This window comes from Mycothermus thermophilus (assembly GCF_041956435.1).
Source record: "Mycothermus thermophilus strain CBS 625.91 unplaced genomic scaffold VTJ04scaffold_4, whole genome shotgun sequence".
Lineage (NCBI taxonomy): Eukaryota > Fungi > Ascomycota > Sordariomycetes > Sordariales > Chaetomiaceae > Mycothermus > Mycothermus thermophilus.
Window position 1 is genome coordinate 1,391,812 of NW_027191430.1, and position 14,920 is coordinate 1,406,731.

Consider the following 14,920-nt stretch of genomic DNA (forward strand, 5'->3'; position numbering starts at 1 on the left):
AGCGTTTTGACGCTCATGAGTTAACGGGCATAGGCAGCAGATAGAGACGCGACAAACTGCTACTGTTCGTCAAGTTGGAACTCAGGACCCCTCCTCAAACTGGAGGTTCAGCGGCGACCAACGTCCACCGGCAAAACCCACCCCGAGTCCCACTGCCGGCGGTGCGGCGGCAACCCCCATTTTCCCGGGACGCCGCTCTCGTCACATCACCATGTCCAGGTCCCTGGATCGATGGGAGCGCTCTGGTAGGGCAGCCAAGCCTTTTTTCCCGTTGCCCCCAAACCCAACCACCAACTGCCACCAACATCTGCACGCAATGGGGGGGATGTTCCGCGGACCGGACCAGTTAACCAGTTTTAGCAAAATGCTAAAATACCACCCTGACGGAGACGCGTGTCGATCGCTAATAAGAATCGAATTGCTTACTCCGGATCCTCCTCACCTTTTTCACATTGCCGGCATTGTCCTTGGGTTTTATCGAAGGTTTGTGCAGCATCGGGGAACACGTGGACCGAAACTCCATGTGGTCTGACAGCTTGTGGGATTCTTGACTCCTCATTTAAAACATCGGCTCTTGAGGAATCGCGACCCAGTGTCAAAAGATCCGGGAGGAATCGCCGGCGTCGTCTCTCTCGCGACTCGCGGGCCTTGTGCCTGCCGTCTCGTCTCACAGCATCGCCGCTCACTGCTGTTGTACTCCATTGTGTATGTATGTGAGAAGACTGGGGTGTGTGTCCTGTCTCGGGAGATTATCCCAGGTGGTACGGGAAACAGCAATCCCATCTTTCCCGCTCCCCCCCCCCCAAAGCTTCTGTGGTAATTCACATTACCCAGCCTTGAAAACCTCATAGTCTATGATTGGCCGCCGCAACTATCGGTAGTGCTCTCCCGTGGAACTGGGGAAGATGGCAGAGTGTCGCCTCCTCGCGGCTAACCAGTGCCGGCACACACAGGCGAGAACGAATAAAGATACGTCTGTACAATGTCTGAGACATCCGCAAGCCTCCTTGCCAGATTCTACTCTGAGTTCATGAAGATTCGCAATCAAGGTTGGTCCGTCCTCTGCAGCGTCCTGCGGCGGCAGTTGCGGTAGTTAGTTAATCCCCGCCGGCGATTCCCGCATCCAACCCCGTTCAGGGGTTGTTGTCATCAACCACCCCGCGCGGGCAGATCAACAAGACGTGCACAAGACACCACACCACGGCCTCCCTAGAGGTATCTTCACTTTGTTATCCTCTGACACGATCTCGGGTTTTTCAAAATGCATTCTTCAGCCCTTCAATTCATCTGACTCCCGACGGGGTATGACAAACATAACCGATATAACATGCCGTTGTGGGTCCCCCTCAGCCCAGCAAGCAGAGACGGTGCCTGAGATGTCATGTCAGACCGACCTGGGGTTACACCGGACCGGCATCTCGCCTGTTGATCCTCCTCGCTTGTCGTGTGCACAAGCCAGACAGAACTTCACCGGGTTAATACCCATCAGGTCCCAGTACCAGCACCAGTACTTCCATGTTTTGTTGTTTCCCATTTACTTGGTACCTGCCGCTCCGTGTCCTGCATCCTGTCGCAGACGGAGACGGCACATGCTCCGAGCTGCTCGTATCTCAGGCACATAACAAAGTTCTTTTCAGGTCCGGAATTGAAGGGCACCAGGGCGGGTCGAAGGGGTCCTTCTGGAAGCATTAGACCCAAAACAACAAGTCTGTCAATCTTTCATATATTTACACGAGGAAACGACAATTTATCCCCCCGCGCCACCACCGCCTGACGCCACCACCCTGATTACGTATGTCTCTGCTCCGCGGTACTGGACTAAGGTAGATTAGATTAGATAGGCATGCATATTTACGACGGGGTACCGGGTCGGAGGTACTCAATCAGCCGTATCCAGTCCTTGGGGACCCTACTTGCTGGGCACTTTCAGGTGGAGAGGCAGCTAGCAAGTCATATATATATAAAACACTTTGACATGACGCCCAGTCCCGTTGCCGGCTTGGTAGCGTGTGCGTGTGTGCCAATTCATATCTGGCAAATAATACTCCTTGATTTCCTTCGAGGCCCCTTTCCTCGCTTGTTCTTTTGCCGCAGCACGTGGCGCGTTTGCCGGCGCGGGTGGTGATGATGGCGGGTTGCGAGCGTGTTTCTGGGAATAGTAATCCTCATGTATTAGTATGGGTGGAGGCTATTTGCGGAGTTTGTTTTGATCCCAGCACCACCAGAGATATAGGCTGCGCTGGGCGGGAGTTGCATATATTGTCGTGCATTAGTAGGTAAGGTAGGTACGGAGTATGTACGTAGGATGGACGGACGGGACTTGACCTCGTCAAAAGGAACTTTCATATATTAGATTTTGGATATCGTCAGCCGCAGCAGGGGGGGATACAACAGGCTCTTGTTTCTCAGATAGACTGCTGACGACATAGGGTGGGAGGGGAATAACCCGGCTCGGCATTCGCTTTATTACTTGGGTACCGACACACCGCCTGAGGTTCCTACTACGCAATTTCTCGGTCCCTATCTATCTGTCTTACCTGAGTCCAGCGGCGACTACGTCGCGAGCTCTGTCATGGTTGTGAAAATGCTCTTGTTAATTTATCGGCGCCTCGCAGATGCATCCATCCCTCATCGTGTCCGGATATGTCCGGCAGAAAGGATGCCTTCTCCTCGTGGGATGTGGAGCGCATGAAACAAAGCATGAATAAACTGTGGATGTGTGTGTACTACGTCCTTCATCGGAGCAGGTGGACGAGAGACAACCCGACGGAGGTTCCCGAGTTGTTGCTGTGCCGCGGTTGTGTTTCTTGGACAGGAATCCTTCAGTCCCACCTCTCCGGAGAACTCATCTACTCATGCCCAGGTTGTGCCCCAATGTGTGTTTTTTTGCGCGACAGATAGTTTTGCTCGTGGTAGTAGTCATGCCGGATTGTCCGTTTGCCTTGACTGTCTAGTTGTGGTGTGTCTGGGTTGAGGGAATGGGGGTTGTTGGTCCTTCCGATGTAACCCTTCTTCTTCGTCAACTCTTCGAGCCAACCAACCTGATTTCTTGCTGTCTCTGTTCAAAAGACGTTGCTGATGGTACTGTGTCATTTCATAGGGAGACTATGAGAAACGGACAACAATTTGTTACTCTGTTGCACTGTTGATGTCGCCATGTTGGAGAAGGGGCATGCAGACAGACAAACGTGCGCGGACAAGAGGAAACACTCACGTTACCCATCCGTCCCTGTCTCGTCATGTGGTGAGTCCGGAAGACGGGAGAGAGTTCCCCCATCCTTCGACGGATGACCGGGACGGAGGAACGGACAGCTGGATGAACATCTCCGCCGCTGCCTGCCACCGCTGCCTGCCCCAGGACATCGAAGTAACTGCCTCCTAGTGTACGTATGACGCCACAACATTGGCATCTCTCTTTGGAGAAGGGTTGGAACCTCTTCTCTAAACGGTCTTGTTCCCCTCTCTCCCCACCCCCCTGATCGACGCTAGACGTTGAGGTTTCTCTGGGGAAGGTTGGGGCAAGCTAATGGAGATGTGGAGACGATCCGGAAATGGCAGACACAAGTGCCGCCGTGGAGAGGGAGGGGATCGCTGTTCGCAGCTTTTTCCGTCCGGGGATGCGGTAAGTTGCTGCTATCTCCGTCGTTCACAGTCAAGGTACAGTACTCCGTATTTTCGGCAGTTTCTCTCTTGTGGTTCAATGCATAGAAGCCAAGTCTGATCTCATGCAACTTGTTTGTCTAAGTCCAGGGTTTGAGTCTGTTGATGGAACAAAACGTTGAAGAATACGAACAATTGGCGGTAAAACTCTAGGGATGTGAGAGTTGCTCAATAGCCGAAAGACTGAAGAAACAGATACTACTAACCCATGCAGCACACAGCTGCCGAAGTTTCGAGGATACAGTCAAGGGCAACCAAGCATGGATTAACAACGGCATGAAAAAGCGCAGGGGCTTGCCAAGCGCAGATCAGCGGTCCGTTCTCCGTTCTCTAGACCACTCCAACAACACCTAGACCACCCATAGGGACATGGGGATGGGGACACTTGTGGATGCGGAGCGAGTCGCCGCCGCCCAGCTAACCTCGCTTTTCGACTTTGTCCGACATCATAATGCTTCGCGAATGCGAGATGGATGGATAGGGCGTGGTTCAGCGGTTAGCTCTGTCTTGTCTCCGCGGAGTCAAGCATGTTTGTTGTCAAGTCAATGCTTGCTCGATAAGTTTCTCTCAACCTCATCGATGTCGCTCTGTTACACTTATGTGGTCCCAGCTGACCCAACAGTTAAGATCGACAAGAATGACATCTTTCGCTATGGGAACAAGGTGTGGCGCGCAGCTCCCACATTGGTGGAAGCTAGTAATAAGGCACAGTGGTTGATCCGGCGCAAGATGCTGCACATCTTCTCTGCCTCTCCTACGTACAGTGCTCCGAGGGTTGTCCGTGTGGTCTTCCCACACTCGCGTCATCACCTCACAACAAGCCGCGTCAGAAACACAACCGGCAGGCAGGCGAGAAAAACCGGTATTTTCGCGATGTTGGAAGTTCTGGATGTTCCACGATGGCAACAGGAACAAAATCCACTAGGAGTCTCCTGCAACGCTCCGGGACTTCGGGGACGGGAGGACCGCCACCAGGAACCCCCAAACGGGAGTAAGGTAGCGAGCGAGCGCAGCAACAAGGTCAAAGGCAAAAAGGCAAAGCTTCGCTCGCTTCCTGTCTCCCTCCACGTGCGGTGCCGCGGATCATTGATCCCCTTCGTTCCCACCCCCCTTCCCTTCGCATTGCCGAGATTGTCACGCCGTTACGACCCTCCGCTAGGTAGTGTACACTAGACCTGCCCCGCCCACTGGGGGGTTGGAGTTGGGGTTGGATGTTCCTCCGTCGTTCACCTCAGGACCTGCTAAGCAGTAATAGTAACTCCCTGGCGACCTTAATGAGGAGGATGTGGTGTGACCAAAAATGGGGGTAAAGACTGCGCAACGTTCAAGTTCTGCAACACACCCGTTTTGGTCCCAGTCCACCAGTGAGTGTGCCTTGGCCAAGGAATATGTGGTACCTAATGTCGGACGACGGACCGTGGTTTTGACGTTGCGCAGGTCCCTGATATTGGGCAGGGAATTGTGTTAAGATCGCCGGGCTTGTTTGGTATAATCCCCCCTTTCCCTTCCCCCTGGGCCATGTCTCTGGGTCCTGCTGCTTGGGATTTCTTTCCCGCCGACGGGGGGCCCGCTGCGTGTGATGATGTGCCTTTCGTTCGGTAGAAAGCACATAAATGGCACGGTAACTTATTGGACCACGGGTAATTCGCACGGCATTTTCTGTGAGTAGAGTACACACAAGGCTGGCCTCGAGTTCGCTTCGACAGGAGTGAGACAAACAATGTCTCTAGCGAGCTGCGTGCCGTCTGAGAGAGGAGAAGATAATCGCTAGGCTTACTTTACGCAGTAACTCTCCGACGGTCGCCAGACGCGCCCAGCCAGATAGATTGTTTTTGTACCGATCGCCGTCGGCTTGACTTGTGACTGTCCTCCGTCATATGCCGTTGACTATTAATCGGCTGTCAAATAAATGTGTGTTAAGATCGACCATTCCCAGCTGTTCCCTACGCCTTGATCAAGTAATAGGCAGTACCATAGTTAGAGGAAGCCGGTCATGTGTTCTCCTTTCGCCAATCACCCAACCACACGCTCGTTCGCCCTTCGTGTCAGCGGATTCAAAACCCGCCCAGGGCGGCCCAGAGTGACCTTCGGCACGGCTCGCCTGGCACGCCGGCTCTTCTGGAAGAAGACGGGAGGAGGCCGCGCTGGTGCTGTTGCTCCTGCTGCTGCTGTTCCCCGTGTCTTGGGTTGCGGCATGCCATCGCCATGCCTGTGGTGAACCACGGACGGGACACAAGCGCAAGCGGCAGGCGAACCAAATAATGCGCCCAGGCCAACATTCCGTGTCCGCCTCGCAAGTTCTTCCAATATCCCGGGGATGTAGGTAGGTACGTAGTGTACTATGCGTGGTCCAGTCCGGATGTACGTACAGAGAGGCACGGGAGAAAAGGAAACCACGACGATTCTGGTCACGACATCGTCGGCGTCGGCGTCGTCGGGTTGGGGACTGTCCGCGGACCAACAAACCACTGAAGATCAACAAGACCGCCCAGCCCAGACCAGGCGGCCTCAGCCGGGCTCAGCTTCATGTCACACATGCCTCGTCATACCCATCTAGGTAAGGATAGGGTAGAAGTAGACGCCTCGAGCCAGTCCGTTTAAGGGCTTGGAGACACAAGGCGTGCGTCAAGCGGCGTCGTGATGAGCGATCGCCGTGGCCATCGCCACACAAAGAGTGCCCAGGCGGTTCGGTAGGCTGTCATTTGGCGGCAGTGGTGGTGCTGATCGGCGACAAGTGCCTCCGGGATGGTGTGGTAGTGGGTGTGTCTGTGGTCGCCGACGAATGAGATGGCCACGGAACCATGGACAGCGATGTAGCTAGCCGTTGTCTGGGACGAGGAGGGGGGGGCAGTGATGAAGTGCCCACTTCCGGTCTCCTTCTCCTCTCATCGTCTCGGCTTCAGGGCCTGTCCCGGTGTTTTCAGATTTTTGGTGGTGGTTGATGGATGTTTGCGTGCTTCCGCATCCCGAACCGGGTATGGACTTCGCAGGATGGAGATGACTTCGAGTTCGTGTTTACTTTTGCGACGCAACACGCAGTAGGACTCCCTAACGTACTTACACTTCCGTCTCCATAACTACCAGTCTTCACAATAGCCAGGGAACGGGGAACGGGGAACGGGTAAGCAACTCCCACACTTTACCTTCCCGAGGTCAGTCCTGTTGGAGACTCATCATCTGGCCCCACCACCTCAACGACTGCCGAGAGGGGGTGATCGGGGTTGTCGGGACGTCGATGGCAAGCCACACGCTAATAAGTAACGGCAGCTAAGCATCCATAACGGCGCACCGGCTCTGTCGACGGGCTTGGCCCGGACCTATTTTTAGCTTCTTGCACGACACGGTAGCCTCTTCTCATTTTGCGCAAGTGGCCTGTGTGTTGTTGAACACAAACAAGACAGTTCATCAATCGGGAGGGACACAAGCAAGTCCTCAAACAATTCAGCCGTTGTTTAACCTCGTTTTGCTTCCAATCAACGACAAGACTCACGTTCCGGGTTGTCTTGTTTTGTTTCTGGACTTGATGGAACACAAGCAGGGCTGTCAACTTACCCTCCCTCACAGTACGACAAGAGACCATTGAAAAGCGAGCCAACCGGACAGCTCTCCGTGCTTCAGTCAGCGTAATGTACACATGGACTTGCTCTTCTTCCTGGCTTCGAGAAGTCTTGAGCCGGACTTCGATTCCGACGAGTTTATCCATAGCTTAGCCATAACATCACATACCTCACCTAGGTATCTGATGTGAGTTTGCGCCGCAATCCTTCCCAGTCCAGGCATCATCAGACTGTAGCGGCAAGGCACGGAGGATTGGAGTTGTGTTTTTGTCTTGGGATGGTCTTGTGCAAGACTCGCCATCTCTTCTCAAAGGTCTCTCTTGTCAGCAATCTCCGAAATCTCTTGCCAATAGGAGGAAGGCAGAGTGTTGAACAACGGCAATTAGCCTGTTCACATGGAAACAGGCCGTCCCAGAGGCTGACCCAGGTCAGCCCCCAGCCAACTCTCGCCTCGGCAGGGATCTCATTGGGCTAGGCTTGCGCCGCATCATGCATTGGAGACTCGGCATCCCGCGCCGTCAAGCGAGCGAGGGGTGTGGTGTGAAGGGGTGAACGTTGGCGTTGCCCAGCCCTGGCCCAGCTCAACGGTCCCCGCGCCCCCCGGTCTGGGTGGCACGCACCAACCAACGCCGCTCAAGTCGTTCCAAAGAACCTTCAAGCCAAGGCGGGTCTTGTCTGCTCGTCAACGAAAACCGGATGATTCCTTCCAGAATCGCCACCGGGGTAGGTTGTGGTGTTGCGTGTTTGTTGTTGTTACAAGGGCCCTGAAGGGAACTCCATTCATCGTTCACTTCAACGGCACTTCTGACCCCTTCGTTCCGTCCCCTGCTTGCCATGCGTCTGCTGCCCCGCAGCGTATCCCTCCCGTTGCAACACAAACATCTGCTGATGTTTAGTGACCCGCGAGAATCAGTGCTGCTGCTGCACTGCCGGGGAGGTGATGGGAAAGGGGTAATAGTTTGGGAAACACAAAAGAAAAGACCTGCTGCGCGTGGAAGGTGAAGGGGCGCCCAACAGTCAGCCACGGCCGGATGGCTCGCCTCGACACCCGTCGGGGAGGAGGAGAGTTCAGACGAGCGAAAGCAACATGGGATGAACTGAGGTTCCTGCAGGATCGGATGTTTCTCCCGGCGGTCGAGATCGGCGTTGGCGGGGGGTTGTGTTCTCGTTGCGGCGGATCCGTTCCCGGCATCGAACACTGCGACATGGACGGTGGAACATTTGCAGAGGTGTTGCCCTCCGCTACTTACCTCCTGCTTAGTAACTAGTATGTACTGTAATACATGCCTAGGTAGCCCAGAGGCTCCATGGTGAAGAGTCCACCGAATGGACGGCTCGAGGTATCACCGAACCAAACCACGACGTGACGGCCGGAGGCACTTATCGTTCCTCTTGGGCTTCTAAGAAAAGAAGCCCAGCTCGCGTGCTGGTCCCGGATCTGGGGAATCCGGCAGACCATGTCCCGCTCGCAACGCACGCACGCGCAACAACGTAGTAGCAGCAGCACGCCATGGTGAATTATCAGATGGTTAATAAGATCTCCCCCCAGGGTCGAGGTCGAGGACGAAGCTCCGACCCGCTGCTGTCAAGACCGCAACCGAGATGACGAGCTTCTAGATTTTCCCCTCCCCCCCTTTCATTAAACCAAGTCTTTTAGATCTTCATGCGATGCGGCAACCTCCGGATCGATGTTGATGCTCGGGCCACATCGCCGGACTTCTGGCTGACATAGCGCGCACCGCAAAGCCGACCAAAAACACACCTAGATACCGAGTACACTATTGGCCTTGCGAGTGCGAAGGAACAACACTCAGGTCCAGAGTACCATCACTAAACTACCGTTACCCGCATCCGAACTTTCCGTGTCAGCGTCATGCAGCGACAAAGCCTGGAATAGTGGGGTGGGTGGGTAAGGTAGGTGGTGGGAGTGTGTGATCCAAAAGTCCCGTCGGCGTCCATCTTGCATCAAAACACAACCCCCATCTTGGGGTCAAGTCGGCGACCAGACCAGCAGCAGCAGATGGCAGCTGGGGTCAGGACTTTTTTTTCTCCATGCCAACCCAAAACACACCTGCAATCTCGTCTCGGCACATGCAGCGTGACTGGCCTCGGCGCTGGTCTTGCAGCAAAAAACAACAGAAGTGTTCCTCCGTATCAGGTATAGAAGAAGACGTATGACCTTTTGGATCTTGTTGAAAAACAACAACAGTTCTCCTGCGTAGGTGATCAGTGGGAGAGGACAGCAGCCAGGTACCTGAAGTGTCTTAGCCGCAATAACTACCGAAGTTGCAAGGACCTTCACCTCAACTACAGTAGCACACCCTGTCTGTTGCAACGCTCCCTGTTCAACCTCCTGCCACCGACGGTCTGGCGCGGTGTGCCGGTGTAGCACTGTCGGTGGGTATTAGAGTAGAAGGCGCTGAAAATAGAGTGCACTACCGGCTGTTGGACTGTTGGACATGCCCAACATTCTGGTAGCTGGTATCTGAAGAGGAAAGTCAAGAAAACTCCGGCCAGGTTTTGGGAAAAAAATGTTGGATGACATGTGAACTCCCCCCCTCGGATGTGATGTTGTTGGTTATGTCTGAGACAAACTCCGATGGAAAGCGAAGTGGCAGTTTTGAGGTTTCACCGCTTGGCGATGATCATGGTCACTGACTGCTTGGCTGAGAAAGGCGCTGTGATGAACATGCGCGAGAGGCATAGTGAGATACCACACCGAACGCGATGCATGTCCAAGACACTGACAGGCCTGTGTTGTTTACCAGGCAGTAGATCGGAAAGCCTCAGATCTAGCGCTCCACCTCATCCTCCTCCACCTTGTCGCCACTGAGGAGTCGAGCATGCGTCACGAAAGACATAGGGGATAAGATCTGCATGCAGCCTACCCGGTATTAGCCAGGACGGAGTGCCGGCAGCATCTCACAGAAAGCACTGGACTACCATCCATCATCCAACCAAGATCCAAGATCAGGCGAACAAAGGCTGTAGTCGGAAAGCAGGCTGCCTGTCTGTCCACTCCTGACTGGAGGTTCATGAGAGTCGTCTTCCAACCCAGATCCCTTCCCCCAAAATGGCAATCCTCTGGAACTCGCCGAAGGGACCCCGGAACCGGGGCGACAAACAACACCACTACCACCACCATTGAACCTCAGTGGCACGGCGCCTGTGTAGTGTGAATGCAGGGCCGAGTGGTACCTACCTACCTAGCGGCCAAGGGGTAGTTACCTCTAGGTAGTGATGGTTGATTGATGATGGTGGTGTTGTAGGGCCTTTTTCCAATTCGGCTCCGCCCTTTCTCGCCTCCCGCCGTCGTCGCGGGCTCAAAAAGCCGCCGAGTGCAAGCCCGAGTGCGCCAAATCGTCGGGTTATTCCACCGGCATATGTCCGGGGTAGCGCCGTGGTGAGATGGGGAGAGACCCCACTTGGAATTGGGCCGGCAGGTTCGGTTCGTCGTGGAGTTTGGAGTTATTGAGTCGCTAGGTATGTAGGTACCGACGATGCTTTGGTGGTTTGTCAGGATTTGTAACCTAGAAGTTGTCATTAGAAAGGGGGTTTGACGACCTGAATTAGATCAGGTACCGGATTGCCGACGACAGGGTGGGAGGACCTCGTCGATCGTCGAAGCCCCTGAAAATCTCCGCGATTATGGACTCAGGCAGGAGCGGCGGGTACGTAGTCCGGCACTGCTTCCGTCATGATTTCGCTTTTCCTCCCTGACGGGGTTGATGACTGGAAGAACATTGGTTGCCGGATGCCACACCGTCAGCTTAGGGGGTGACAAGCTCCAGGACGAAGAGAGGGAAGTTCCCCTTGCAGAATCTTCGAGTCTGCAATGAAAACAAAGGAAACCAACAGCCGGTTCTGAGATCGAAGACCTTACTGAATGACACTTCAATGAGTTCTGCTCAGCCAAATCGACGATGTGACGAGGCAGACGAAGATAGGCTAGCCGTGAAGGCTAGACCAAGGGATGATGTATACCATCCAGAGTCATTCATCTCCTGCGTTTGCAGTCGTATAAGTGACCGCTCGGTATCAGAAGGCCTCCTCAACCCCTTCTCGGCCGATAGCCGTTTTGATCTCAGCCATAAGGGCAAGACATTTGTGTCCTTTCAACGTCTCCCTGGCTTCAAGGCGTTGGGGTTCACGAGTGCCCTAGTGGGCTTCACGTTTTAAACAGAGTAATAACGTTGGCGGTCGATGGGCAGAAGCTCTGCTCACGCTTTCACTTCCCAAACTCGCACACCTGGGTTGTATCTTCAGAGAATAATAAGAGGCACAAGTTAATCCGGCACATCCAGGGGAACATTCCCCAAGTAAACACCGGCAAGGGAAGGCAGGCCGCGTCTCATGTAGACAGGACTGTTCTAAGAAGCGCCCACGAGGTTGGTGTGAGAATTGAGGATTTCTCCAGTCGGTGAGACCTAACAGAGACCAGGAGAAGGTGCTCTACCTATTCCCAAGGTATGCTCTGGTCATCACCGCGTAATAGTCTGGTCCAGAATGCCTAATACACATTCCCGAGAACGTTCTTGATCTGTCAAACAAGAACGACCGACAGCGTGGAGTAACTTTCCTTGTGGTGCGGCTGCTTCTCTCACCAATGCTTCCAGCCGTCTGGTTATGATCTTGACCAAGAATTTCCCTCTAGCCTCACATTTTCTGACAGCCGAGTTTCGACTGGAATATTGAGAGCCATAACCTCCAATACTGGCATAGACTCAGGCAATATAACGTGAGTGGCATCGCCCGTAATTCCCGAGAGGTTTCGCCGTGTTTTCTAGGCAAGCGGTAAGTAAATAAAATCCAGGCCACGAGGCAACAATGTCTCGAGGTTTTCCGCGCCGTGGCCCATCTTTGTTTGCCCAAGTTATGTCATATCATGTCAATCGCGTAGGGAAGCATGAAGCATTGAAGACTCGGGGGAAGAACCGCTCGGTGTACGGGGCCCAAATCGTGCTCACTGTTAGCCCAAGAAAGTCATTGCCAGATGCCCTCGACCTGGTGCACCAGAAAAGATAGCTACCTGAGGTTGGCAGGCAGGTAGGTAGATAGTCATTGTTCATTTCTTGGTTAACAACGCTTGTATAACCGACAGCTCGTTGACTCTGGTGACAAGATGTGAGATCAGCAAGGCCGTTCGTCTTCCATTCGAGATGTACACACACATTGACAACCATGGCCGGTCATGCTGGTCGTGACAATAAGCCACCCGGACATGGAGGTGACCACGTCGTTGTGTTGTGAATTGCGCCCGCGTCGCCGCTTGACTCAGAAGGGAAGAGGGGACGGGAGTCTGTTACTTCTCAACACTCACTCAGCACCAACCACCTCGAGTCTTGCAGCCGGCAGCGCAAGCTCCTTCGGTGTTCCCACCCGTCATGTCTCCGAGTTCTGGGACTACCGTCATGCCGAGTTGAGTTTGGTTGGTTGGGTTTGGCGCACGAGGTGGAAGGCGAAAGAAACCTCAGACCTAGCCAGGTTGAAAGGAAATCAAGTCTTCATCCTTCTCGTCGCATAAGTTCTACCATTAGCGTTACTGTAGCTGTAGTTGACATAACACCATACCCCTCCTGCCTGCCATCTTGTCCAACTCCAGTCTATCACGCACCCTATCCAGACCATCTCTAGGCCTTCGCCAGTCCGTGTCCATCAAGGCCCCGGCCTGCCTTCCCTTAGCCATACCCGCCGTTATCATGATGATGATTACCTATCCATGTATTCTAGCACTCTGCCGCTCTCGTCATGTCATGGTCGTTGGAACGTAAAAGATACCCGCCGCCTGCGCCAGACACCTTTGGACCTCCTAGTCTTGTGTTTTGCCGTATGCAGTCGTACGAATAAATCCAAAACCCTCGCTGGTCCCAGTAAATAAGTTTTATATATGTATACACATGCGCAAAGAAAGCCAACATTGAGTCACCCCTGTAAGGATAACGGGGTTTAGCCCATGCCGGCGTACTTGAACCAGTTGGGCCGGCAGTCCTCCTTGTAGAGGAAGTTCTCGCCATCGGTCAGACGGCCCGTAACGCAGCCCTTGCATTTGGGCGAGTTGGGACAATTGAAGAAGGGGATGTGCTGATAGCCGATGTCGCGGAACCTAGAGTTCGTTGTCAGTTGCTTTTGCTACCAAGTCAATGGTTAATGAATTCTTCGCAACTCACCAGTGGATGCGGCTCTTGTCCTCAAACAAGGCCACGGCAATACTGTGGACGGGGGCATCACCCCAACGCTCGTAGAAAAACCCTCCCGCGTGATCGAGATGGTTGAAGTAGTCTTCATACGCCTTGCTCCGCCAGAAGGACATGTCGGCGATCTCGAAGTTTGTCCAAAAGTGGCACGTCGAGTAGCCGTTCGCCCTGGCGTAGTGGCCCGGGCGGCCGTCCTTGTCGGTCAGCCACTCCATGGCGTTGTTGGGGTGGATGTAGTCGGCGTGCTCGGACAGGAACTTGAGGGTCTCGGGCCACAGGCTCGGGATGGACTCGGGCGAGTCGTACAGGCTGATGGTGAAGCCGTACGTCTTGTTGTTGTCGCGCATGTAGCGGAACACGTCGTAGTCGACGTCGCAGAAGAAGTGGACCTTGGGCTCGACGCGCCAGTAGTACTGGTAGTCCTTGAGGGCCGGGTGTTTGTAGAACATGCCGCTGTTCCACCGGCACATCTGGTGGTAGGACAGCATGTCGGCGTATTGTACGCCTTGCTCCTTAAGTCTCTTGGCCGACTCCTCCCATAGTTGTTTGTTGATCCACTTGGGCATTTCCCAATGTTCCTTGGGGATCAATTCTGGACTCCCGTCAGTTGTTTGTGTCTTGGTGTGTTCGTCTCGCATCGCTTGAGAGAAACCCACCATAACGGCACTCGGCTTTCGTCTCGGCTTGTGTCTTTCTCTTGAATTCCTCAGTGAATGGAACGTCGTTGAAGAACGTCCACGGGTAGTTGAACTTGTGATTCCACGTCCTCTCGAGATCGCGCATGGATTGGAGCATGCCGTCCAGCTCTTCGTTGCGTACGAGAGCCAGGAGGGTGGCTGGGATTCGGGCTTTGCCGGCGGGGCCTGGGGCATAGTCGGGAGAGGCGTAAGTGAGGACGCCTTCTGGCTCGCCGGTAGCTGGATGATTGTTAGCAGTTTGCTCCTGTTATAGACCGGAATGCCGACGAGATCTTACGATCTAAGTTTGGATCATGGTTGCCAGGGCCAAACTGGGAGCCGGGGATGATCTGGGGGCCTGATTTTGATGATGACCTGAAGAGGTGCAAGAAGAACCACAGCCACAAGACTACGGCTGCTATGCCCAGCGCTCGCACGGGGCGAGAGAGCGCCATGTCGAGGGTTCGATGGCCGCAGTCGAGGCGGCGTGGGAGTGGATGCTCGAGGACGCGGTGGATGTGCGGAGGACCAGCACGGAATAGAGGCTAGTTATTCAAGATGCTGTCATTGACTCTATCGATGGGCTAGTTCGTACCCGCTAGAGCTGTTGGAAATGCGGCGGGGACCGTGGCTATGGACGTGGTGTTGTTAGGATATTAAATGCTTCCCTGGCCTTGTTGACTTTTGACGTGGAACACGTGCAGGGCACCAAGCCAATTTCCATTCCTTCTGGAAAGTCAAGAAAAGGGGCGTTTTGGCAGCGACGCGCCAAGAAATGCCAAGAGCCGGGGACTGGCCTCGACCTGAGCTGGTCCGTGCTCCTGTCGCTGCT

At 54.2% G+C, this 14,920-nt stretch overlaps 2 protein-coding genes across 2 annotated transcripts; one reads left to right on the plus strand and one right to left on the minus strand.

Moving 5' to 3' along the window:
- Nucleotides 1-3,551: 3,551 nt before the first annotated feature.
- VTJ04DRAFT_6244 (uncharacterized protein) lies at nt 3,552-5,409 on the plus strand (the record flags this gene model as incomplete). The annotated part of the gene is made up of 2 exons (XM_069364444.1): nt 3,552-3,622; nt 5,391-5,409. 2 exons carry the CDS (start codon nt 3,552-3,554, stop codon nt 5,407-5,409), a joined length of 90 nt encoding a protein of 29 aa, XP_069218270.1.
- Nucleotides 5,410-13,163: 7,754 nt separating this feature from the next.
- VTJ04DRAFT_6245 (uncharacterized protein) lies at nt 13,164-14,543 on the minus strand (the record flags this gene model as incomplete). The annotated part of the gene is made up of 4 exons (XM_069364445.1): nt 13,164-13,320; nt 13,385-14,003; nt 14,068-14,328; nt 14,387-14,543. The coding sequence occupies 4 exons, from the start codon at nt 14,541-14,543 to the stop codon at nt 13,164-13,166; spliced, it is 1,194 nt and encodes a 397-aa protein (XP_069218271.1).
- Between the last annotated feature and the right edge of the window lie 377 nt (nt 14,544-14,920).